We start from the raw sequence: 27,887 nt of genomic DNA, 5'->3' as shown, positions 1-27,887 counted from the left end.
TTCTTAAATAGAACCGTGTTTCTTTAAAGTGGGAGCAGCATTCTTAAAAGGTTAAGTTACTTCACAGGGAGTAATATTTTGGATTTTGCACTGGATGGTTAGAAGATGGAAGAGATGGCAAGCTGGGAGGCAAGTTGGAAAGCTCTTGCAGTAACTTCAAGAATTAGCTCATTAAGGCCTACTCTAAGGCAGATGTGGTAGGACAGAGGCTCTGACATAGTGAGATGCTCTAAAGAAAGAAAACATAAAACCAAAACCAGAACTCAGGGGCAGACTGGTTATTCATAGTAGAATCAAATAAAGAGTTAAGGTGTTTTTCTGATTTCTCCTTGAACTAGTGAATCAACTGTGTTTCTGGCAGTCTTTTCTAATTTTCAATTATACCCAGAGGCTGTCAACAATCCATGAAAAAGAGGCACATAGAATACTCACTTTGAGAAAACTAAGCCATATTTTTATTAGCTGTTTTCCATGATAAAACAAGCCTTGTATGTCACTTGCCCTTTATCAGGGATAAACACTGTGCATTCACTGAGTATCAGAAGGAGGCATTTGCTGTATAGTTATCCAATTAAGACCAGGAAGAGGGTTTAAAAGCAATCAAGGCTTTGAATAAAGCTTAGTGTAAATTGACCTTGTTCTTTTCTTCAGGCAAAAGCATCTTTGTGACTTCCAGACTGTGACATGTGTACTAAGTATGCGAGATCCTACACCCTCAGTAGCTATATGCCACCACTTTGCAGAATTAAAATCCTCAGGAACCAGCTGAGTGCATGCATGACATGATGTGTATGGTTTATTTACCTTGCTTATTGACGAGCCGTGACTTCTTGCAGTAGTAAGTAAGCTCCTGTTCACAGTGTTCCGCACGGTTAATAGTGGCCTGGAGTTGCTCCATGCTGGCCACATACTTGAAAAACCCAGCATATGGGTTCTCTGGATTAGTATTTCTGACTCTTGTTAAGTCAGAGCCGTTGTGCTGTATGATGGTCCATGCAGTTTCTTGTATGCAGAAATGGGGGAGAAAGAGAGGAGACCATCACTAGTCTGCAAAAGTTAAAATAAATAAAGAAAATCAAAATCACCTTTTATCTGAGTCAAATTTTTCTAGTCATCAAACCTCTCTGAGAGGTAGAATCAACACAAATGGATTCTCAGAATTTTTAAATTATAGAAAGTGATTTTTCCTGAAATATATACTATTGCCATACATTTACAGTGATTTTTTTTTAGCTTTCTCATATAATTCAGCCACACAATATTTATGATGAAAAATATTTGGAAATCTGATTACTTTTTAGGAGGTATTTTATTTCACTGAATCTGATATTCCATCTTTTCAAAGATGCATCATTATTTTATTTCACTGCAAGAAAGGAAAAAATGCTGCCTGTTATAACTGCAAAGTATTATTTATTCATCATTGACATACCCAAAATCCAGTAATGTCACAATATGAAAAAATTGTGCATATTAGAATTTATGAAATATTTTCTATTATATAAAATAACCAGTGACTTTTCTATTCAACAACTATTCATGGTATCAGCAAAAATAAAGTCAAAATTTTATAGCTCTACATACCTGTCTTTAGTCAACATTGAATGACCAGTGTGCGTCTTTTTAAAATTGAATTAGAAATAGTCGTGTTGATATCATGTGATCTGCACAGTTAGGCAGTACAATAGGAAGTTACTTTTTTTGAACTGAACAAATCTGACTCTGACACAGCATCTCAACTAACACAAAAGTAAAATATCTTGGAGTATCTACCCAACTTAACATTAGTACCTGAATGTCCACAAACAGTTCCATCATACTGATTACCAAAATTTCTTAGATGAAATAAAAATTCCACAATGTTTGTAACAGATGATAGGCATATGATATCTGTCCTTTCAACTTTACCAGAAATAGACTTTATACTCTATTTTCTGTGATATATGCAGACAAAGAACAGATGAATCAAAAAGCCTCTGATTTAGTAGGCAAAAAACAGATTGAAAGTTGTCAAAACTCCACTATATATGTGCTGTTAAGTCCCACAACTCTTCTATATTGCAGTAGAATATCCCAGATTGGAGAAAAATAGTAACAGTAGGAAAAACTCCCCCCTCCCCATCATTCATTCATTCATTCATTCATTTATTTGAGACGGAGTTTTGCTCTCGTTACCCAGGCTGGAGTGCAATGGCGTGATCTCGGCTCACTGCAACCTCCGCCTCCTGGGTTCAGGCAATTCTTCTGCCTCAGCCTCCTGAGTAGCTGGGATTGCAGGCACGCGCCACCATGCCCAGCTAATTTTTTTTTTTTTTTTTTTTTTTTTTAGTAGAGATGGGGTTTCCCCATGTTGACCAGGATGGTCTCGATCTCTTGACCTCGTGATCCACACGCCTGTGCCTCCCAAAGTCCTGGGACCCCGGCTTTTTATCTAAGACATTCACATGGATCAACAATCAAAATAAGGAGGTATACTTTGAAAATTTCATTCCCAACCCTTTCCCAGTCATCAGAATTTGGACTAGAGAGGCAGGCTAAACAAGGCAGGACTAACTTCACAGCCTTACTGCCTTCCAAGTGTGGATTCCTATTTTTCTGTGAAACAACAGCTGTTATTTTTGTATTTCCCCCTTGCATTTCAGTTGACCCTTTATCGTAGAACACTCTCAAAGAGAACTTAATCCACAACCTGATGAAATTACTGATGGCCAGCGGTACAATGTCAAAGTCATCAAGAGATCTAAAGGTGCAGATCTGGCATGGATCTTGTGCCCTTAGGAAAGTCAGGTAAAACAAATCTGAGCCTCCTTTCCGAATCTGGAAATTAAATTGGCAGAACAAGGTCTGAAATTCTATAATTTGAGCCAACTCAACCTTGGCTATTAGAAGTTTAAGGTTATTATTAACTAGACAAATCTGACAGCCTAGCCTCTGTTGGACTCTGTTTCTATTGTTCAAAGAAACTATTCACCTTTTCTTGTGGTAAATCAATGGTTTGGGAGAAGAAGCTTAACTCTGGCTGAGTAGCTACCAAGAGAGGCAGACAATACACCTGCTTGAAGCCTTTGTCTCTTTCCCCTTCTGGATCACACTGAGAGAGACTTCCCTGTAGTTTTGCATCCAGTGGGTCACAATTAACACCTGATTCTAAAGGTTTTTAAAGGTGTTGCAAGAGATTCAAGGCCACAGTGCATGGCAGCCATTACAGACTAGCTCATATAAATGTTTCCTTTTAAAATTCTAAAATATTTCAATATTATGATAGTTCCTGTAAGTGATTTTATTCTCTAATAAAAAGCACCACAAGGTATGATGTTAAACAGATGCCACACTTTTCAGGCCATCTAGATTTCCAGGGCAGAACAGAGAATCAAATTATCACAATAGACTTTGAGCAACAGAGATAGATGCCTTAAAAGGTAGATTCCAAAGCTCATCTGGAAATCTCTGAAAAGCCTCAAATTAGAGTTTCTTCACTGTTCTTTCAGACATGATTGGGTGATCTTAAGTTTCTACAAATACCTGTCTAGAAATAAGAGTGGTAAAAGACATAGACTTCATCACAATTTGTAATTCAATACTTAGTCGTTGATTTTATTGGTCTTTCCCACCAGTCTGCAAGCTCTATGAGAACCACAGTAGTTTGATCTGCTAACAATCATATCTCCAGCACATAGCACAAGGCTTGATACAAAATGCAGAAGACATTTGTTAAAGAAATGAGGGAATAAATGAATGAATAAAAACCAATGCATTGTCTAGATTAGAGCACAACCTCCTAGGTTACCTGATTTAGAGTCTGTGGTGGCTCTGATATTTTTGTTGCCTCTGAGGTATTACATAATTCTATAAATCAGCCCGGCATGGTGGCTCGTGCCTGTAATTCCAGCATTTTTGGAGGCCAAGGTGGGCAGATAATGAGGTCAGGAGTTCGAGACCAGCCTGGCCAATATGGTGAAAGCCCATCTCTGCTAAAAAAAAAAAAAAAAAAAAAAAAATACAAAAATTAACTGGGCATGGTGGTGCATGCCTGTAGTCCCAGCTACTCGGGAGGCTGAGGCAGAAGAATCCCTTGAACCCAGGAGGCAGAGGTTGCAGTGAGCTGAAATCATACCACTGCACTCCAGCCTGGGCAAGAGAGAGGGACTCCGTCTTAAAAAAACAAAAACAAAATAATTCTATAAATTGTAGATAGCTAATAAAATTGCAAAATAATGTTGAGTCTGAAAGTGTGAAGGGCCCTGAGATGTTACCCTACCTGCGAGTTAAGGAGTTATCTTGCCCATGCACAGATTTTATCTATCTGTTTATCAATCTATCTACCTACCTATCTAATCTGTACTAACACATACAGAGGACTTCTGAATCAGGGACCATTTGCTCATAGAGAATCTCGTAAGTATCAATCCCTCATACCTCAGTTTCCCATGTGCAGATGCAGTGAGTGCTAGACATAGCGGTGCATGCTTGAGTTGCACCGTAAGAGAGGAATCACAAAATTATGAAGCTTGGACTTACAGAGGGTGTCTGGCACATTCTCTCTTCATCCCCTCTATAAAGTGACAGAGAGACTTTGACTCTAGAATGTCACAAATTTTCTTTAGAGGAGAGAAGATACAAGTCCTTAGGCTTTTATTACTCTTAGAAAATAAGCAAATGCATCTGGAGGAGATAAGCCTTTAAATCTCTTCAAAGCAATTCACTATCTCTAACTTCCAAGACACATTTAATCATCCTTTAATGTAGGTTGCCAGATATTTTTTTTGTCTTTGCCTAGAAATAAAGGCACTGTCTCCTTACAACAAATAATTATTGTCTGCAGACAAGCAAATTCTACATGGCTGAGGTTCTAGTGCCTTCCCTCCTCCACCATGGATGAATCTAGTGTTGCTTCCATATGCACACTTCTTTCAGTGTTCCTCATGTGTAGACGTGTCTATTCTTTGGATTCTCCTTGGAACTGATTGTAATATCTTAATCAGTTTCTTTACTGATAATGTATTTTTAAAATCTTTAAAATTTTTTAGCTTTTATTTTCATATCTGCATGAGCATTATGATTTTACTTTATTACAAATTATCTTTTATTAAACGCAAAAAGAGGTGCAGGGTAAGGAGACAGGGAAACGAATAAGAGATGGCTGAAACAGGCAGAAAAATGATGAAGTTTAAAAACATGGACTGGTAGCTTGCGTCTACTCACGTCTCTCCCTGAAGAGATTTCAATATTTGTAAATAAAGCAACTGAGTAATTAAGAATTTGATTTACCTTAGGCTGGCTGCTATTTTTTAGTGTGATAACAGTGCAAAGAGAAAGCATGCTGTTTAAGCAATACAGTTGCAAAGCTTGTGTTGCTTCTTGCTTAATAGCTGAAGGTGATAGATGTGATAAAGATCCTAAGAGCAGGTAGGTAGTGCTGGGTTAAGGAAAGCAAAGGAGACAGGAAGGAAGACGGCCTTCTGGAGCAAAACTTGATGTAAATAAGACCGCATTTGAATGATGGACAGTTAGTTATTAACCATCATACCTATTAAGAAGGCCTTTCTTATTGAAATTCCTAAAGTAAAAATAATTATGCTATTAGAAGTCTTATACTCTCCAGCTTTCTCCTGAAACGGTCTCAGGAGTTCCTGTCTTGGAATCATATGGTGTACTTGTTAGTAATGCAGAGACCCAGGCCTTGTGTTCTAAACTTACTGAGTCAGGGGAACTCAACCCAGGAGTCTCGGCAATGGGGCCATGAGAAGAGATGAGTTTAACCCATAGAGTTTTCACTTTTAGAAAACCTTGGAAGTCTCTGTTCTGGCACTCATCAATTTCTCCCGTCTCAAACTATCATCCTTACTGTGCAATCTTTGATATGAGGAAACTTCTTAACATAAAACAATCTCATTATAGAAAAAGCAATGAATTGGGTGAAGAACACAGTTCTATGTATTTCAATAGAGACAGCCACTGGGATTCACCTTATTCTAACTAATTATTTTTAAATTACATTTGGAAAACTCTTTAAAAAGAAATTTCAGCTTTTAACCTCGTTCAGGAAATTATCCATTCAAAATACAGATTTTTTGTTTGTATCTTTTAGCTTGTAATGCTTAGAGGTATTTTAATACATGTGGAATCATTTGACACTCTAGACTAATAATTGGATTTTTTAAGAAGACACATAGTTGCAAGTTAGTGATTCAGCATTTTGTCTTGTTTTCACCAGTTATTATACCTGATCTGTATAATTAGAAGATACGGTATTGGCTGCAAGCAGTGAAACATTGATAGACAGTAGCCCTTTCTAGAGGAAAAACTTTCAGGCTGTGAGAAAACAGACAAAGCTTTCAGTGCTTGATCTATTCCTACCAATATTTTCACCCTGCTATACTTAACCTCCCCGAGTCTCAAGTCTCGGTTTCCTCATTTGCAAAACCAGATCAATATGGAGAGTTTTAAGCTATACCTGCTACACTTAACCTCCCTGAGTCTCGGTTTCCTCATTTGCAAAACCAGATCAATAAGGTTTCAAGTAGTAACATGTATTTCTCACTGGGTTGCAACACTCTGAGGTTGTCACTTTCGTTTGAATATGTTCAAATATTCCCGAGCTACTGGAGACATTTAGCTGTCTCTGCGCATCTGTGTTTCTGAACGCCTTGCTATTCACGTGGTTTAAATTTTCTGAATGTCCTCTTTTTCATCAATACTTTTAAAGAATCTTGTTGAAGCACCTTTAATCTCTGCATACTAACAGGGACTCCAGTCTTTTTTTTTTTTTACATTTCTCCCATCTTTGGGATCTATGACCCATTTGACCTCATTTCAAAATCTTAGCTCCTAAAACGTGAAATCTGTTCTCTCTCTCTTCACACACACATATACACACACTTCAGGTCTCTTAGAATTGTTGAGACTTAACTACAATTTTTTCCTTAAATAATTTGTTTATCAAAGACAACTTCTATAATAAGGTATATTAATTGCTATGTAATATAAAAAATGTAAATGTTGATTTAATTGAAATAAAATAATTATTCAATACAATAAAATTGATAATTTCATTATCATTTAGATAATAAATATTATGGCCTATAAATTACTAAATTATTACCCATAATAAGCATAAGATATAGATATAGTCGATATTCATTACACACAGATTCTCCTTATTTGTGTATTTGCCTACTTGTTAAAATTTATTTGTAACCCTAATGCTTTCATAGTTGGTTGTGAACACATACAGGGCTGCAAAAATTTGGCCTGCCTGACATTCACATACCCTGTTACAGGTGAACAAGGAAACACTGTTTTCTTTTCTTTTTTCTTTTTTTTTTTTTTGAGACAGTTCTGCTCTTGTTACCCAGGCTGGAGTGCAATGGCACAATCTCAGCTCACTGCAACCTCCACCTCCTGGGTTCAAGCAATTCTCCTGCCTCAGCCTCCCGAGTAGCTGGGACTACAGGTGCGCGCCACCATGCCCAGCTAATTTTTGTATTTTTAGTAGAGACGGGGTTTCCCCATGTTGACCAGGATGGTCTCAATCTCTTGACCTCGTGAGCCACCTGCCTTGGCCTCCCAAGGTGTGTTTTCTTGTTTCAGCTCTCATACTATAGACAAATGTCTCATTTGTGGTCTATTACGTGCCACATTTTTTGCATTTTTGTGCTATTTGTCAGTGCTTTTGCTATTTAAAATGCCCCCCACTCCCAGAAATGTTGTTGAGTGTTCCTAAACACAGAAGGCTGCGCGTACTGAGGCTTATTTAGAAAACATGTGTGTTAGATAAGCTTTGTTCAGGCGTGAGTTACAGGGCTCTTGGGCACGAGCCCAATGTTAATGAATAATCTTAATGAATCAACAATATGTATTAAATAAGGTGTCTTTAACCTGAAACACACATGAAACAAGATTATGTATTGATTGTTGGATGAGACTGTTGGGACCAGAGACTTGCAGGAAACTCAGCTTACTGTGTTTCCCCTGAGGAGTAATATGTTCAGTGTTTTCAAGTCCAGTGACCCTGGTTACTTTACGGAACATAACTATTGGAAGTAATGAGAATGGACGAGGGGTGTGCGTGTGTGTGCATGCGTGCACACACGCGTACAACCCTGTGTATGTGTGTGCTTCTTAAACCTTCAGAGACTAGAGATATTCATCAACCTATCACTGTCTAATTTTAGAATCAAACTTTATATAACATGTGTATGTGTATAGATCCGGATGCATTTATGGGAACACAGAATTTACAGGTTTGCAGTGGTAGACTGTTACATAAATCTCACTCAAAATCCAACCTATCCAAGTTGGTAAAAAAAAAAACAGCAATAAAACATTTTGATACTAGAATTCATATCTTACACTTGTAAAGTCTTCTTTTTTCTCTCTCTCTGTAACGTCCTCTCGCATGTGTTTAATTCTTACATAACAGAGTTGCCAGGGCATACTAAAATTTGAGAACCATAAAGCCTAAAACAGTGATTCCCAAACATAAGAATCATTTGGATAGATCCATGACGATATTATTTCCATTGCCCCACCTCAGTGGTCGCACTGAATCAGAACCACCAGCTGTGCTGTCCGGGCATTCATACTGTACAGGCAGGAGAGCTTCATTGAGAAGACAAATATATAGGAACCACCATTTGTTTTAGGCCGTTTTGGTGTACGGGGCAATGTCCTCAATGGTTGGGAGACAAATGGAAGCCACCAGTTTGTGTTAAATGAAAAATCTTTGAAGACACATTCTGTAGCAATTTCTGCCAAAATATGTGTTGGCACAGAACTTGCCACCACCTGCGGTTTTTAGAACTATGCATTCATTAGTTTAAAGAAGCTGCTGCTCCCATATTCAAATGCCTACCCAGAATCTTGTTTGAATGTAGAAAAACAGACATCTCAAACTCAAAAAATATGTAAAACAGAGCTTGCGATCTTTCACCTTAAACCTTTTCTGATCACACCTTAAACAATGGCAGTTCAAACAAACACTCTATTGCCCAGGGCAAAAACTGTGTCATTATTTTTGGCTTTTTGATCTCTCACACCTTACAAGTATGCAAAGAGAAAAATCTAACACCTTTTCCCACATCTACAATGCTATTATCTGGTGCAATCAGTCCTGGATTTTTGCATTACTTGAAATAGTCTCCCAACTCTTAAAAGTACAATATGCATAGTCTCCTCACTCCTTCCTACCCCTCTACCCCTGTTCCGGAAGAAGCATTCCCTAACCCAGGAGCAGTTGCAATCCAATTAAAGGAAGTTAGATTACATCCCATCATTTCTTAAAACTCCTCAGTGTCTTATCTCATTTCAGAGTAAAAAAAAAAAAATCCTACATTACTGTTATGCAGCCCAAATTCTTCCCCTCCCCGCCCCACTTGACTCTCTCCTGTCTTACTACTCCCCACGTACTCACCATACTCCTGCTACGCTAGGTTTCGTGCTGTTTTCTGAACACATATCCACTGAACCAAATCTTCCTTTGTAACACCTCCTGCCTCAATGTAGAATAATACTACCCTTTTCCTTTGGTTTTGCTCCATAAAATGTTGACTTCCTAACACAGCACTGTTCAATGTAACTTTCAGCAAATGATAAGGTTCCACATCCATAATGATATACTCCATATTAGCCACGGGAGGCTATTAAGCAGTGAAAATACAGCCAGGGAGACTGAGAAAGTAAACTTAAAAAAAGAAAAATACAGACAGGGTCTCACTATGTTGACCAGACTGGTCTCAAACTCCTGGGCTCAAATCATACCCCCACCTTGGCTTCCCAAAGTTCTGGGATTACAGGTGTGAGCCACTGCACCTGGCTGTAATTTAATCCTATTTTAGTTCTTATATTTAAGTTAAAATTTTTACAATGCAGTCATTTTGTTTTGTAATTAATTTTAATTAAATTAGAATTTAAATAGGCACTTGTGCTTGTGGCTACCATGCTGGACAGCACAATTCATCTAGAATTTATTTGTGTGTGTGTGTTTAAGGAGGTAGAGATTAGTACTCCTTTTATTGACATTTAAGTACAATTTCCATCAGCACTACTGGTTGAAAAGACCATCTTTCCTTCATTATGTATCAATGCCACTTTGGCAATAAATCAATTATCCATATATGAGTGAGTGTGTTTATAAATCCTCTATTTTGTTTTTATTGGTCTATTTGTTTATCTTTGAGACAGCTACATACAGCTGTACATAGCATATCAGCATAATGCCTATATCTAGCAGAGTGGAACCCTTTAAATTTATCCTTCAGGACTAATTGACTTGGTTCTTCTTGTCTCTTTGTATTTACTCATGAATTTTAGACTATGCCTGTTGATTTTCACCAAAATAATCACACCAATCTACAAACAAACACTCTGCTTGAATTTTAATTTAGGTTTGCACTGAATCAATATCTTGTTTGGAAGAACTGATATTATACAATATTGAGTCTTCTAATCAGTAAACATTTTATATTTCTCCATTTATTTAGGATATTAGGTCATCTAAAGGGTGTTTTATACTTATCTGTGTAGAAACCTTGCACATCTCTCATTAGATTTACTACCATATGTTTGAGAATTTTTTATGCTATTGAAAATATGATCTCCTAAAAGCATATTTTCTAACTTTTATTGCTGATGTACAAAAATAAAATTTTATATTTGACAATGACAATCCTAATCTTAATAGTTTATCCGTAAATTGTTCCGAGTATTTTAATATATAATCTGATTAACTACAAATAATGAGACTCTTAGTCTTTTTTCCCATAATGAAATACGTATGTTTTTCATTTCTTTCTCTTGCTTTATTGCACTGTCTAGGACGTCCAATACAATAGTGAAGAGAATGGTATTAATGCTGGTGAGAGGAAAAGCTTTCCAATTCCACTATAAACTGTAATATATGCTGTAAGGTATTCTGGTGGGCACTTTTTATCAAAATGAGAAAACTTCCTTCTATTGATCATTTGTGGGGTGTTTTAAATTAAGGATTAATGTTGAATTTCATCAAACACATTTTCCATGATTATTAATTTTTATGTAAACTTGTGTAAGTAAAGAATTCAAGAAGATGTAAACTTTATGTTTACATACATTTAAAAAGTAAATATTGTTCAAAGCTTTTACATGTATCAATCTTCTCCCAGAAATGGTCTATCCTTCTTGTTCGGGGACATAATTGGAAACATTTCTTATTAGATGTTTTAGACAGATACCACATATACCAAAAGAGACATTTAAAATCATTACCTTTTAATTATTTTCTAAAGATTTATTTTCAGTTCTTCTAAGGAACAACACACATTTTAATCAAGTTGCAAATTAGGTCAACATTCTGCTTATTTCATTTTAATTTTGTGTATTTAAAACATACATGCAAATTTAACTATAAAATAAAAGCTGATTAACTCACCAGTCATATTGCAATATAGAAGAAATGGTTCCAGGGGTCCGCTTCCATCTGAATCTATATAGTAAAACCCTGAAGCATTTCCTCTGTGTTTATAGGCTTCACATGACTGCTCATAGATAGCTTTAAAAAAAAGAACCAACATTAATGGAGTATCATGAAATGAATCTCTTAACTTTTAATTTGGACATGAAATACTGCAAGTCTTGAAATTTAACATGTACATTACTGACTAGGAGAAAAGGCAAAACTTACTTTAAAATAAAACTCATTCTTTTAACAAATTAATATGGATGAAGGTGATTTGATGGAAAAATGAGGACGATTTTCTGACTTTTTTTAATCACTAAAGGAAAATGAAATCACTTGGCCAAAATCAAAATTTAGCTACTTTGACATTATGAAGAACAAGGAAAGAAAAGACAGGTGTTCAATGTTAGAGTCTTATATGTACAATGTCATAACTTATCTTGCAGCACACATTTTGGATTTTCTAACTCTAGCAGCACCTTTTAATAACCTAATGTCTAAAGCACAACAGTGTAACCTCATTAAATAACCTGCTCTTAGCCAATAATTATACAATAGAAACATTTTAATCCTGTTGTAACTATACTCCATTCTTACAGAAAATTAACTATAGATAAAATGTTTTTTATAAAACAAATATCATTCACAAAGCTCCTCATCAATAATTTTTAGAGTAATTTACTGAAGAAACTCCCACCCATGCTCTATAATGAGAATCAAGATCATTAAAATTCAAAGCAGAAGAAATACTTGTATGAACCATGTCCTTAAGTGGTTTCAATGTATTTAGATCCATAATAGGATGTTTGGATGTTTTTAATTATATAATACTATATTTGCCATGTACAAGGTTTCATATTAACACTTGTGTACAACGCACACCTCTCATTGAGCACTTGGCCAAATATAACGAGAACTTCCGTTAAGCATTTTATTCTGTGAAATGAGAAATAAACAATCCCCTGAATATTCATCCCGGAATCTATTTTAGTTTTGAAAATTATGTTAATGAGTGGTTAGACAACACAAAACAATATGGCTAATTTGTTCAATGTTACCAGGATTTCAAGTAATCATATAAATTTACTTCCACACTTCTCCACGGTGTGATGGTTTTATTTTGTTCCTATTATGTACCACACTGATAGAGAAATAAGCATGGATCGTTTTCCAGTCACATTTGCATTTTGTGCACTGAAGTGGGCATGTAAAAATGACCAGTTCACACATTTCTATGTACACAAGCATATGTTCATAAAGTCCTTGAAAGAGTTTGGCAGAACATCATAACTTTGCAGTTGTGGAAAAGGATTGGATGAGAACACTTGGAAAGGCTTCTGCTTTATGTATATGGCTTGATTTTTATATCATGGCTGTTTAATGATTATTTCCTAATAAGGCTTTGTAACAAACCCCATCTCCGGCCCTCCACTATAACCAAGACTGTTGATCTGGCTCCATTTCTCAGAATAGCTACAGGAAAAAAAAAAAAAAAACCTTCAGCTCTGTTAGAGCTGTCTTCTCAAGAACCTAAAAAATTAAACTCAATTATTGGATCAAATTGTGGGTCACAGATGAAAGTAACTTTATTTATTATCTAATTTTTGTCTTCAGAGTTGTTTGGTTTATGTTTAGATTCAGTCATTAATAACAATTAAAATGAATAGTGAAAACACTGAAAGGCTCTGTTTTCAGTAAGTTACTACATGGGGATAATGGAGGATATATAAAAAAGTACTGTCCCTCCACTAGCTGGGTGTCCTGGGTCAGATAACTTGGCATGTGGGTACAGGTGAGGTGGTGGCTTCTTGGTACAGGTGAGGTGTGGCTTTCTCACCAGCAAACATTCTTCATAAAAATCTTATGAGGCACCTCAATATACACAATTCATGCCCAGGAATGACTCCAGCAATAGTGGTATAACTGAGAGATTCTCTTGATGTCCTTCCCAGCACCAAATCAGGGCTTCTGAGGGTCCTCTGTGCAGGCCCCCAGAGCTGAGAGCCCAGGATTCCAATCTCAACTCTGGCAGGAGCACAAAGCAGAGTACAGAGTAATAGACCAAAGGTGATGAGACTACTGGCTTTGTACCTAATACCCATGCCTTAAGTCAAGGCTATAGGAGATGATACTAGGAGTTTAGTTGCTCAGAAATGTCAGTAACAATAGGGAAAAATAGGGGGATGGGCATTCTGGTCTTCCCGTAATACGCGCTGGAACAACTGGCCAATGAAATAACATGAGCCTTTCAACACATGCATTTCACCAGAAAAAAAAAAAATGCATGATTTGTAATACAGGAAAAAAAAGGACATTGGTTGTTATCGCAGGCTCTAGAAGATAATGCCACATCTTCACATCCTCACTCTGCCTCAACTATTTTAAGTAGCTAGAACAAGTTGATTAATATCTATTACTTTATAAGTAAGTTGCATATAATTGTATTCACGTACTAGGATGACCATCAGAATTAAAAGAGTTAGAATATATAAAATACTAGATAAGTACCTGACATTTAGAAACTATTGAATAAAAATTAACTATTGATCTACCACCATAATTTAATCATTATCTACCATCCTTTTCCTTATCACCCTCATTAACTAGGTGGGGCAAGAAAACGTAAGGATTATCGAGTGCAATAGACTGAAGGTTTATGTCCCCTCAAAATTCATATGTCTCCTCCCCTGAAAATTCCTAATATGGTGGTATTTGGAGGTGGGCCCTTAGTGAAGTGATTAGGCCATGAGAGTGATGCCCTCATGAATGGTATTAGCGCCCTTGTTAAAGAGATCCCAGGCCAGGCACGGTGGCTCACATGTGTAATCCCAGCATTTTGGGAGGTTGAGGCAGGTGGATCACCTGAGGTCGGGAGTTTGAGACCAGTCTGACCAACATGGAGAAACCCCATCTCTACTAAAAATACAAAATTAGCTGGGCATGGTGGCACACAAGTGTAATCCCAGCTACTCCGGAGGGTGAGGCAGGAGAATGATTTGAAGCCAGGAGGCGGAGGTTTCGGTGAGCTGAGGTCGTGCCATTGCACTCCAGCCTGGACAACAAGAATGAAACTCCATCTCAAAAAAAAGGAAAAAAAGACATCCCAGAGAGATTCCTCACCCCTTCCACCACGTGAGGACACAGTGAGAAGATGGAAGTCTATGAATCAAGAAGCACACCCTCAACTAATCTGCTGACATCTTGATCATGATCTTCTCAGCCTCCAGAACCATAAGAAATATATTCCGCAGTTTATAAGTCACCTAGGCTATGGCATTCTGTTACAACTATCCAAATAGACTATGACATCTAGTCTCCATTGGATATCTAAATCTGCATACCAAAAATCACCCTGCCCCAAGTCCAACCAGGGCTGTTTCTGAGAATCTCTGTTTCATTGTATGAATAGTAAGAATTTGGTAACTGATCATGTTTCCACTTGTACTGTGCCTTCTAGAAAGTTTAGTGTCAAAATGCTGGCCCAAATCAAGTAGCAGAACAAGATAACTAAATTCACATTCTGCATGTAATTTATTTTCAATCTTTATCTACCTTTCATCTTCTATATGTATTTTCCCTTTGCCAGGTATTCTACTTTTTTCTTACCTATTTCATATTATATGTTTCTACATGGAATCTTGACTACTTTATGAAATGAGGTGTGGATTAACAACTGGATGCTAAGTTTGCACAGCACGGACATATATACACACGGTAATGAAAAGGGAAATGGGACAAAAAAACCATCACAGGGGCAAGAAAAAGCAGATATGTTCCACTTACAGTTATGGCAAGTAGCTCCTCTGTAACCAGTATTGGTACAGTTACAATAAAAGGTGCTCCAAGACTGGGAACACTCCCCACCATGTTCACAATAGTTGGGCAAACACCTACAAGGATGTTCAGATAAAATCACCAGTTTCCGTTTTCAGACATCTTAAAGTATTGACCATTTACACATGGTCACGAGAAAGACACACATCAACTCTAACACAATGACTAATGATGCTTCGGTCTATTGTTAATCACTTTAGTCACAGAACTAAAGCTTAGATCAATAAATTCATCAGATTTCAGCCAATTCTCAGGTAGTCGCGATTACTTCATTTTCAACATGTCTCACTGTATCAGAGCCCTTCATTTGCCCTAAGAGACATAACACAATTCAACATGTTGCCAGGAATATCAACAGCATCCATGAAATAACATTTTTATCACATTGAATTGCTACATTTTTCGAACATTGAAAGGAGAAGGAATAAAAATAAAAGTAGAAAAGAAAAAGGAACACAGAGAAATATCTTCCTTCACTTGAGGGATACTTCTAGGAATGTAGGAGAAGATACAGCATAGACTCAGATTTCAAGCAGTGTGTTGGGGTGCTGCTGTAAGGTGCAAATCAGAACTCATAGAGACTCCCAGGATAATTTAAGTTTTCAAGAGAAATGTCTGTCGTACTCAACATCTATCGGATACTGTGTGACTTACTAACTAGCTTGAGGTGGTTTCGTTTCAACATTAGATCATCATATATTCCTTTTCATCACATCCTATCTGTGAGGAGCAGGGTTTCAGTAACTGATTGTTTTAAAAAGCAAGTGCCATGTGAAATCAGCATTGAACAAAAAAATGAGGCTACTGGTGCCTGATCTTTCTTTTCTCTGTTTCTATTTTTGTTTTTGAGACAGAGTCTCACTCTGTTGACCAGGCTGGAGAGCAGTGGTACAATCTTGGTTCACTACAACCTCTGCCTCCTGGGTTCAAGCAGGGGTTCTGCCTCCTGGATTCTCCTGCCTCAGCCTCTGGAGTAGCTGGGATTACAGGCTTTCACCACCATGCCCAGCTCTGGAGTCTGATTTGATTTCAAGTTTTGAAAAACTGAGCAGTGTTCAATAGGTACACATGCCTAAACACTAAGTCACTACGTTTAACTCAAAATAAAATTATTATTTTTTTCCAACAATTTGTATTACTTTTTTCAAAGGGTTCCTAACCTGTTAGGGCATATTTGTTAAGTTTTTTGGACCTAAACCACCTTTTAAGGTTAGGGATATATTTCTAGTGTTAGGAAGGTCTTTCGGCTTAGGGGCACACCATAGATTAAAAAAAAAAAAAAGTTTAGAAACTTTTGTCATTGACTCAAATAGCCCTGATCAGAGTTTTGATGCCTTTAGAATTTGGAATGAAAGATACATTGTGATCAAGATTTAAATGCCCTCATTCATTAGAGGTTAACAAATAAATAAACTACAAACCTGCCAAGCATATATTTGTGATATGGTTTCTGCCACTTCCTTTAGTAAAACTAAGGATGAGAACTTCCTGTTTTGCTTATATAATTTTTCCAATTTTAACAGAAAAAATAGTATTATGGATTCTTTCCCCCTCATTATAAGGACTAAAGTGGCACCAACATTCCCCTCAGCTTAACCAAAGTTCAAATAGGTTTCTTGCTGACTGTAGGCCTTGGACTCCCTTATCTTAGAGCATTTACTTAAGAAAACTTACAGTGATCAATTTTTTCTTTGTCCCTTTAAGATGTAAATCTTCTCCCAGCCTCTTGCCAGTTTTACAACACAGCAATGTCCTTCAAGGACCTGGGAACCACCCCTTTGAAATGTAATCATTAAGAAAGATAGAGCCCCTGTCTCCCAGCCTCTGGGTAGGTAGAATGCTAACTCCTTTAAGCACCAATAAGAAAACACAGATGGCCTCATCTCACTGACACTGTTAGCCAGCTGTAAGGAAATAAATACTTATTAAGCTATTCATAGCTAAGCCACTTTTTAAATCCAAGTGTTAGATCTATCTTTCCACTCAGAGGCACAGTAAAGTCAGCTGGTTGCAGTGGCTCACACCTGTAATCCCAGCACTTAGGGAGGCCAAGGCGGGCAGATCATGAGGTCAGGAGTTTGAGCCCAGCCTGGCCAACATGGCGAAACCCCGACTCTACCAAAAGTACAAAAAATTAGCTGGATATGGTGGCGCATGCCTGTAATCCCAGCTACGCGGACGGCTGAGGCAGGAGAAAGGCTTGAAGCCGGGAGGCAGAGGTTGCAGTGAGCCGAGACCATGCCACTGCACTCCAGCCTGGGCAAGAGAGTGAGACTCCATCTCAAAACAAAAAGTTACTGAGACAGACAGCACATCATGTACAAAATAGCCCGTGTACCAAGTTTGGGAACCTGTGGTATGGACTCAAATAACCCTGATCAAATTACTGATACCTTTTAGAATCCAGAATGAAACATACCAAGAGGCCAAGGCTTTAAATGCCCTCATTCATCCCCAATTAAAAAATGAACTACAAAGCCTGCCAAGAATATATTCATAATAGGGTTTCTGCTATCCCCTTTATTAAAATGAAGGATGGAAACTTCATGATTGCTTATAGAATTGTTTCCAATTTTAACTAAAAACATTATGTATTTTTCCTAATTATAAGAAAATGAAATGTCCACTGTACAGAAATTAAACAATCTAGGAGGAAACAAAAAAGAAATGCCGTTGGCAATTTCACTGTGTATGAATGACCACTACAAACATGTAGATATGTATATATATTCATAAATATAAAAATAAAGAAATACTACTTTACAATCTGCTTTATAAGAAACCAAAAATTAATAATGGGCATCTTTTTATATTCATTAAATTTATATATATTTAGCTTTTTTTTTTTTTTTTTTTTGAGACGGAGTTTCGCTCTTGTTACCCAGGCTGGAGTGCAATGGCGCGATCTCGGCTCACCGCAACCTCCGCCTCCTGGGTTCAGGCAATTCTCCTGCCTCAGCCTCCGGAGTAGCTGGGATTACAGGCACGCGCCACCATGCCCAGCTAATTTTTTGCATTTTTAGTAGAGACGGGGTTTCACCAAATTGACCAGGATGGTCTCGATCTCTTGACCTCGTGATCCACCCGCCTCGGCCTCCCAAAGTGCTGGGATTACAGGCTTGAGCCACTGCGCCCGACCTATATTTAGCATTTTTATAGATTCACAGGAATTTATTCAAAAATGTATCACGATTTATTTAATTTTAAGCATTTCAAATCAATGACAGTGCATAAAACCAAGGAGATTTTAATATTAAAACAATAACAATTCTCAGTAATCAAACCTAAACGAGATTATTCAGAAAAGTCTTTTTTTTTTTTAAGCTACTGGGTATTTTATGTCTTTTTTTTTTCTAACTCTTATTTTAAGTTCAGGGGTAATTTAGGTGCAGGTTTTTTATGGGGTAAACTTGTGTCATGAGGGTTTGTTGTACAGATGATTTCATCACCCAGGTACTGAGCCTAGCACCCATTAGTTATTTTTCCTGATCCTCTCCTTCCTCCCACCCTCCAACCTCCAACAGATCCCAGGATGTGTGTTGTTCCCCTCTTTATGTCTACATATTCTCATCATTTAGCTCCTCTTGTAAATAAGAACATGCTGTATTCATTACATTAGTATTCTCAGTGGCAAAGACACGGAATCAATCTAAATGCTCATTAATGATAAACCAGATAAAGAAAATGTGGCACATATATACCATGGAATACTATGCAGCCATGAAAAAGAGTGAGATCACATCCTTTGCAGGAACACAGATGGAGCTACATACCACTACTTATAGTAAACTAACGCAGGAACAGAAAACCAAAGCCTATTCTTTGGCAAACCTCCAACTACATTTCAAAAGGAATTCAATCTAAGTGGCTTTGCCTAAAATCCAAAAGAATGACTCTTAACTGATTGTGACATACATGCTATTTCTGTTTGATCTGCTTCAAAAAGACCAACTGAGTCAATGTTTCTTGATTCTTGTTAGACTAGATTTTTCATATTTTTAATTCAAATGTGAAAGATTAAATTGTGGATTTTATTTAAAGTCATTATATTACAGCAATGTTTCTGCTAGTAACTGATGATGACATAGTACTCATTCTCACCCAATGTTCTAAACAGTTGTATTTTACACTTTTCTCCTCCCTACTCACTCCGGTTCAGGATAACACAATTCATTAACCCATTTTCTCCAGCCACTAAAGCTTTTTCCTTGGATATAGCCATCATTTCCACTGCTTGTGAAGTTTAACAAACTTACATCAACATACCCACAACTAAAGTGATAGTAAGATTTTGATGTCTCCTGATTCCCTTTCCATTTCAATGTAAATTTCAAAAGCTTTCATACAATGTAAAGATTGGCTGGAATTAATATTGAAGTAAACTCTACACATTATCACATTTAGGAAAACAAACTGAAGTGCCTATGAGTGCTAGGTAATGATGACCATCACAAGTCATATTTTATATTCTTCCTCAAAATTTTGATATTGACAAGAACCAAGCTCCTCATATCCCTAACCCTGGCCTTCAAAAGGGCCATGCCTTCAGTATGACAGGAGGCAGAATAACACCATGATCTTCAAACCAGCTGGAATAAACGCCACATGTAACCATAAGGAAGAAAGGGCAGGCTTGAGGGCTCCATGGAGAAAAGGGGAGGGAAAGTAGGAAGATAGAAACTCCACCAGAAAGAAGGAGGAAAACGATGGGCCTGGATGGAGGATGGTGCCATGGAGGCTGGAGGCCAGAGTAGTAGGGGTGAATTGGAAGGACAAGTTATGACATGCAAAGGCTGGAGCCAAGAAAGTCAGGAGCTGGTGCTGGGCTTGCTGAGGTCACGAGGTGGACATTGTCACTTGACAGCCCCTTGGTTCCTGTCAGGGGTCTCTGTAGCCCAGGCGTCCTTTGAGAACAAATGATATACTAAACAATTTCCTTTAATAAGTGTTTTAGGTCCAAGCAACTTCATAAGAATTGTTGTCTTAGTAGCTATCACTCCTGCCCCAGCCCCACTCACATTTTGGCCCCAGATGTGGGTATCTGTACAGCAGCTGCCTTTTCAGTTCTGTACTCATGCATCAGCCACCCCTTTCCAGAGTCCCTGGACTGAGGGCCACCCTGCTGCATGTCCACAGAGGATGAGGGGAGGTCTTCTAGGTGTATGTGTGGTGGCTGAATGACTCTGTATAAGGAACATGTGAATGTAAGAAGTGTGGGTAGGACTTATGAGTGGAGAAGTGCATAAGGATGGTCATGTGCATGTGTATGAGTGTGCATGAGTAAAAATATCTGAGGAGTTGAGTAAATGTGTGTAAGAATGGTGTGTGAATGTGTTAAGAAGCTTTGGGTTATGTGAATGAGTATACAAATGTGCATACATAAGAAAAAATATGTGGAAACACAATGGCGCATATGTGTAGAGAGTGTGTGTGAACAGCCACGTAATGTAATATGAATACGAGCATGCATGTGTATTTGTAATTACACCCTTGTGTGTAGGTCTGAGCCAACTTAAAGTCAATTATAATTTTTAAAAACCTGTATGAAGTTCCTGTCAGATTGTTAATGTTTTTAATGTTACTGCTTGTTTTTAATTATAGTTTATTAAACCATCAAATGATATATTTATTTTGCATGTATTAAATATTAACCACCCCAAATGTTAACTTGCACCCAGAGGGGCTGCATGGCATGGCAGGCAAACATTTAGGGGACTTTCGTGGATTCAGCATGCTTGGATTAGAGGGTGGGCTATGGCTTTTCTTAGCCATGTCATGTTAGCCAACTTACTCTCTCTGTACATCTGATTCCACATTTCTAGAAAACAAACACTATTAAGAACAGGTTCTAAGAGATTTTGTGAGGCTTGATTTAAACACTCATTCATGTTAAGTGCTTAGCATGAGGCCTGGTATACAGATTTTTTTTTAAAGGTTCATTTAATGTATGGGATGCCATCCATGTTGGGATACTATGTCAGCAGGTATAGTATATAAGACCAAACTAAATATAAATCTTCTTCTAGTATAAGGCAATAGGTTTAGAGATACACATGGAAATTTAGAAGGTACGCAAATGTTACTTTGATTTTTGCTATTTTTTTTAAAGATTGTTAGGGTTACTGTTAGCCTAAAGCATCTTTTAAAAAGAAACATGGGTAGTCAAGATCTATCCAAAATTTGCTATTTCTGAAAAAAGCATTTTTATGTTATGGTACTAAAGTGCTATGTTCTCCAATTGTGCTGATGGTCCTCTATTTTACAGAAAGTATGTACCTTCAGATTGTAGGCAACTGGGAGTCCTTATATAAAATGGCAGTTACAGAACATGTTTACACAGGACAAAGGGTAGATATACTTGTACCAATGAATGCTCTGCAACCTGAAATAGTCAACATGCACTGTCACTCCGTGAGTATGACTGACCCTCTCCCTGCCAGTTTCCCTGATGGCTGCTCCCCATCAGGGGCTGGGGAGTCCCTGCCTCTGTAAGCAAGCCTCATATTGAGAAGCCAGGCCCAGGAAGCTTCACTGTGTGTCCTCCCCCAAATCAGGTTTTAGGTTCCAGAGCTGTTAAGGTTGTAACTATGAACAAGTTCAAAAAATTGGACCCAGAAGGCATTCAATCCTCAAATCAACCCTTTTGAGGTTTAATGTCTAAATTCTCTCTTTCATATCATCTTTCATTACAGAAAGAATTGTTTTCAACAGGCATGGTGGCTCACGCCTGTAATCCCAGTGCTTTGGGAGGCCAAGGTGGGTGGATCACCTGAGGTCAGGAGTTCAAGACCAGCCTGACCAATATGGAGAAACCCCTTCTCTACTAAAAATACAAAATTAGCTGGGCGGGATGGCACATGCCTATAATCCCAGCTACTCGGGAGGCTGAGGCAGGAGAATCGCCTGAACCTGGGAGACAGAGGTTGTGGTGAACTGAGACCACGCCACTACACTCCAGCCTAAGTGACAGAGCAAAACATCGACTCAAAAAAAAGAAAAAGAATCGTTTACTCTGCAAATGGTTTTAAAGAAACAATTTGTGGGGAGGAAAGTATGTCCTTCTACTCTTATTGTTAAATATGATTATTACTGTTTTCTGGATGTAATGAAGTATTAGCGTTCAAAATAGGATTGACAAATACTACTGAGTAGTCTGTTGTATACAAATAGAAGAGTCTTTTTGTTGACAAAATGTTTCATAAAAGTAAAAAGTTACTTTTGATGCTCACAATTTATGTATTTATTCAAAATACATATTGAACATTACTACAGAGTTGAAGCTAATTTTGTCACACTGTTTAAAAAATTGTTTAATCTGTAACGGTTATGACATTCCCTTAAACTCAATAAATAAAATTAACAGCCTTGATATTAAAGCATGACTGACAAGATGACTTAGCTATAGTTGCTCATCCCTAACCACAGGTTTCAATTATTATTAATGATTAATTATTATTTTTGGCTGGGTATAGTGGCTCATGTCTGTAATTCCAACACTTTGGGAGGCTAAAGTGGGCAGATAGCTTGAGCTCATGTGTTCAAGATCATTCTGGGTCACATGGCAAAACCCTGTCTCTGCAGAAAAAAAATATAAAAATTAGCCAGGCGTGGTGTTGCATGTCTATAGTCCCAGCAACTTGGGAGGCTGAGATAGGAGGATGGCTTGAGCTAAGGGGGCAGAAGCTGCAGTGGGCTAAGATCACACCAGTGCACTCCAGCCTGGGCAACAGAGCCAGACCTTGTCTCAAAAATACAGATATATTATTTTTAAGGTTATCTGTCCTCCACAATTAACTCTCAAGTCCTGCCTTGTCATGTCCTGTACTGATGCTCTTACTGCAACTCTTTGATCATCCTTGTATCTTGATCAATACCACACCCCCAACCTTCTCCAGAGGAGAAGTTCATTTTTATTTTCCCTGCAGAGAAGATGGTAATGAGTTTTCAAAAAGGCTCATTAGGAAAATTGCAAGCACTTGAATTCCTCTGCCTTGGAAAATATTCCACTGTCAGGGTATCAAATGTCAGTTTAATAACTAACCACACAGTCTCAAATTTATTGGTATTTGATGATCAATTTTACTATTCAGGTGCCTTAATATATTGAGATTAGTGACATATTTTTGATACATCTATACTCATCTAAAATTACACCAGCAGGTTGAAATGAAGTGAGATTGTCCTTACCTGTCTGAGATGCCACATGAGTCTATCTGAAGGTCACTGAAGTTCCCAAGGGAACCCTGCTGAACTGAAATCAGATCTACCACTTTGCCGCTGATAGAAATGAGCCTCATACATCCCTGAAATCCACCAAGTGGACTTCTACATTTGGATCCAAAGCTTTTGTCAGGACAACCTGATAAAAACAAAAACAAAATTAAACCAATATACATCATAATGAATCAGAATTCAGTATCATAGACAACTTCATTTTAAAAAATAAAATTAAAAGGCACATGATTATTTTCCATATTCAAGCAGGGAATAATGACTGCAGTCATCATTAGTTTGATCTAAATTACAAATTGAAATTCATACAAAGAATTTTTTAGTTACATAGTATTCACAGGTAGTCACTGGTATTATAATAATGTGCAAGGATATTAGTTTGATCTAGATTTGAAAAATATACACATTAGCTCCAGAATCCTAAACATGCCACCCAGCAATATTAAACTATACATAACTTACAGATGGGAACATAGTATTTTGAACTGCAAAATTAAGAGAACATAAAAGATGAAAATATGTACTATGTATAAGAAAAGATACCTTAATAATGGTGAAATGCCTTTGTATTTATAAAGCTAACTATTCAAAAAATGGGTTATCTTGACTTGGAATAACATTACCAACTGTTTATCAAATTAATTATTGTATTTTCCTATATACAAAGGATAAATGCTTGAGAGGATAAATACATGGATTTTGGTAAGTCTTGATGACTGAATATCAAAAACATTTCCCAGTTTGATTTTATTTATTCTTTGCCTCAAAGTATAAATGTTTTATTTATACTGATTTTTATACTAACATTTATATAACTCTTGTTTATAATTATTTAAATAATAGATATAAAATTCATCGTTATTGTCTGTGGTTTAATGACATTCTAAATGTTTCTTTATCCAAGTGGAATAAATAAGTTTATGGAGTATGAATACATATATTACAATTTTCAATTTGTATAGGTACATGGTAGGCATATATATGGGGTACATGAGATATTTTGAAACAGGCATGCAATATGAAATAATCACATCACGGAGAATGGGGTGTTCATCCTCTCAAGCAATTATCCTTTGTTTTACAAACAAGCCAATTAAACTATTTTAGTTATTTTAAAATGTACAATTAAGTGATTACTGACTATAGCTACCCTGTTGTGCTTTCAAACAGTAGGTCCTATGCATCCTTTCTAACTATATTTTGTACCCATTAACAATCTCCCACTCCTCCCCAACTCCCACTACACTTCCCAGCTTCTTGCAACAACACAGAGGGAACCAGAGATCATTATGTTAAGTGAAATAAGCCAGGCACAGAAAGACAAACATTACATGTTCTCACTTATTTGTGGGACCTAAAATGCAGAACCATTGAACCCACTGACATAGAGAGTAGAACGGTGGTTATTATATTATTTTTCATTAATCTTTGTTTGCCACGATAGTCATCAACCACTATCACAATTTCAAAGAATAAGAAGTGAGTCAGCAACTTCTTACTTCCTGTACAATCCACACTCCTTTTCTACCTGTGAATTTCCATTATAATTAAATTGTTGCACTGATAATATTTTTCCTTAATGCTTTGTTTTCCTGACAAAATACATTTACATAGCAAGTAAAGGACAGCATTCAAATTTAAAACTATTATCAGACACATTGAAAGATTTTATTTTAACCTAATGGAGACTTTGAAGTTTCAAATTTAATATATCAAGAAAAATTCATCAAAGCTTTTTGAGTATTAATTTATTGTATGGTACTACACACATTTCCAGTGCTTAAATTTCTTCTGTAGTGTAAGATATGGTTACCATAATCTCAGTATGTATTCTGGATGACTTATTAGCCAATTAAGAATGTTAGGGTAAAAACTGAAAGGATAATAGTTCAATAATATTTTGAAGCAACTACAATATGCCAGGAATATAAATAACTCTGCTAATCTTCTTTTCTCCAGGTGGTGTTCCCTGACATATCTCAAACTAGTTCAGAATAAAATAAATTGTGCAATATGCCTGTAGGGAACAAAACTAAGCAAACCCAGAGTCACAAGGAAAGATCATGGAATTTTACAGAAAGCACGCTATCCTATCATGAGGCACTTCATATTCCTAGCTACAGTGTTCAATAAGCAAGAGATTCTAGGAACAAAGAGGGGTTCAACCCAGGTTAGTGTCATTAGCCTATGATAAGAGGCAGCAACAAGTTAATATAATGCAGTACCAGAGAGAAGTTCAGCACTGAGCCCAATTCGAGATGAAAGTCCTAAAATAGGAAGATTTCTGAAGAATACTTAATGTTGAATTAATGGATGGATCCATTACTGGAGGCAGTCAGCATGTTGAGCACCTCTGAGGATAACAGATAAATTATCTCTACATGTCACTGCAGCAGAAGTGAGATGTCAGGTTAGACTTCACAGTGCTGTAGTCAGTTCATTTGATGGAGAATGTTTGCTTTACACAAGGGAGGGGGATGTGAGAATTTTGCACACAGTATCCCCAGCTTGTGCTGCATGGCATGTTAGGCATTGCAAAAGATTCCATAAGGGAATTTACAGACATCAGACACTCAGCCATCCTTAATCTAGACAATCTAAATGTAAAATACGCAATTTATAAATGATAAAAGCTGAGCAGAATATACCACCACAATGCAGTCTCACTTTGCGAAAAGCACTTGCTTGAGGGTGGGAAAAAAGTAAAGACTAATAAGGTGATGGACAGATACTAGAAGTCTGGCATGGGATATATAGAGGGCTGCTAGTTCAGGACCAGCCCACTCTCCCAGCATGACAGCCACTGTCTAGACTGGTACAGAGTGGAGCTATTATAACTGGAAACTTACGGTTAAATTTAGAGAGAAGGAGAACTGATGAGATGTGTCTCACAACATGGAATAACTTCTTACTTGAACATAAATTGGCTGAAGAATTATCTAAAAAATACTTTCCACTAGACAACACAGATCCTAGTGATAGAGAGGAGTCTCATCTACACAGAACTTTCCAGGGTCAATGACTGTCACAGTTCGCCCAGGACTGGGGAGAGGTGGTTGTTCCCAGGATGAAGGATTTTCAGCTAAAATAGGCAAGAGTTGATCACCGCATTGCCTGTACCACCCAGGTCCCTGTGCCAGTCCTGCATTTTAGGGAGCCTACTTTAGCCTTCCTCCGGCCATGCTCTAGCCCATGGTACCAGGATGCCTCACAGGAAAAGATGATGTGTCCAATTAGAACTCTTTCCCCTCTAGTTCACTCCCAGGATCCACAATTCCCAGCTCAAAACCCCTATGTGGGCTTCCTGGAAGATGGATCTCCTTAACCTGGTTCTGGAAACACAAGGCTGGGCAGAGCAGGGCAGACTTGGGCAGCAGGCCCTCTGCTGTCATTCGGCCCCTTGCTTTCAGCCCTGAGAATATGAGGGTGGCCTGGATTTTGCAGAGCTTGTATTTAATGATCAACACAATATAATGCCAAGGTCAAGCACATTCTGATACAGAAGAACATCAACTGAAAAAATGATCGAATAAACAAACATACCTCAGTAAACTTGAGATTCATAATTTTTTAGGAAAACCCTGAAGTTGGAATTTTATTGTGGAAGCTCTCACAATATATTATTTAGAAACACCTTAACAGATGTAAAATTAAAATAAACATGAAGGAAGAATAAACCCCAAATTCAGGAAAGCATTTACATGGGAAATTGAAAGACACGATTCAAGGGACAGACATGCATTGAAAATCTGTCTTTAGGAGAAGGACACAGGGGTAGGTGTGTACTTAAGAAAAATTGTTAGTAATCTTTAAAACGTATATATAATGTAAGGAGTGAACAATAGAGGAAACTGGATGTAGGGTGTGCAGGACTCTCTATATCTTTGCAACTTTTCTGTAAACCTAAAACTATTCAAAAATATTTGTTAAAAAATGATGTATATTATATGTATCAAAATAAAACAAGCAAAATTACAGAGTACATATGTGATATATTTTACCTAAAATAACATTACAGTATGAATAAAAGCAATCACTAGAGTAAAAATTTATACAAACTAGCTAGGCATTGTTAAACCTGAACATGAAGGACATAAAATATGTGAAGAATGATGATTCTGTTTTCATGATTTACAAACAATTTTATCCAGTCTTTTATTTTGCATCATTTAACAATAGGCCTATTTTTTTTCCTTATCTCTGTTAGTGCTTCTAAATCTCTTCCTTTGTAATGAAAGCTCTTGGTTAAGTTGTTCCATATATCTTACTGTTTATTAAAAGACTGTGCTACTATGGATTGCCATAAAATCAATCATATATTCCAAAGGGTTTTATAAGCAGCCTGGTTTAAGCATCTCAGTAAAGGAAGCAATTATATATTTTCAGA

The 27,887-nt window shown here is 37.2% G+C and overlaps 1 protein-coding gene across 4 annotated transcripts in view; it reads right to left on the bottom strand.

Annotated features, from left to right (window-relative positions):
* The window catches only part of CNTNAP4 (contactin associated protein family member 4), a 288,212-nt gene that overhangs the window by 72,303 nt on the left and 188,022 nt on the right, over nucleotides 1–27,887 (bottom strand). For all 4 annotated transcript variants that reach the window (XM_002761181.6, XM_078358379.1, XM_078358378.1 and 1 more), the window contains 4 exons: nucleotides 23,456–23,627; nucleotides 15,218–15,324; nucleotides 11,408–11,527; nucleotides 805–1,002 (listed from right to left, as the gene is read on the bottom strand). In XM_002761181.6, coding sequence (XP_002761227.1) covers nucleotides 805–1,002; nucleotides 11,408–11,527; nucleotides 15,218–15,324; nucleotides 23,456–23,627 — 597 coding nt within the window. The remainder of the gene's footprint in view (nucleotides 1–804; nucleotides 1,003–11,407; nucleotides 11,528–15,217; nucleotides 15,325–23,455; nucleotides 23,628–27,887) is intronic.

Source organism: Callithrix jacchus, chromosome 20 (assembly GCF_049354715.1).
Source record: "Callithrix jacchus isolate 240 chromosome 20, calJac240_pri, whole genome shotgun sequence".
NCBI classification, from domain to species: Eukaryota; Metazoa; Chordata; class Mammalia; order Primates; family Cebidae; genus Callithrix; species Callithrix jacchus.
This window is presented reverse-complemented; position numbering and strand designations above follow the sequence as displayed.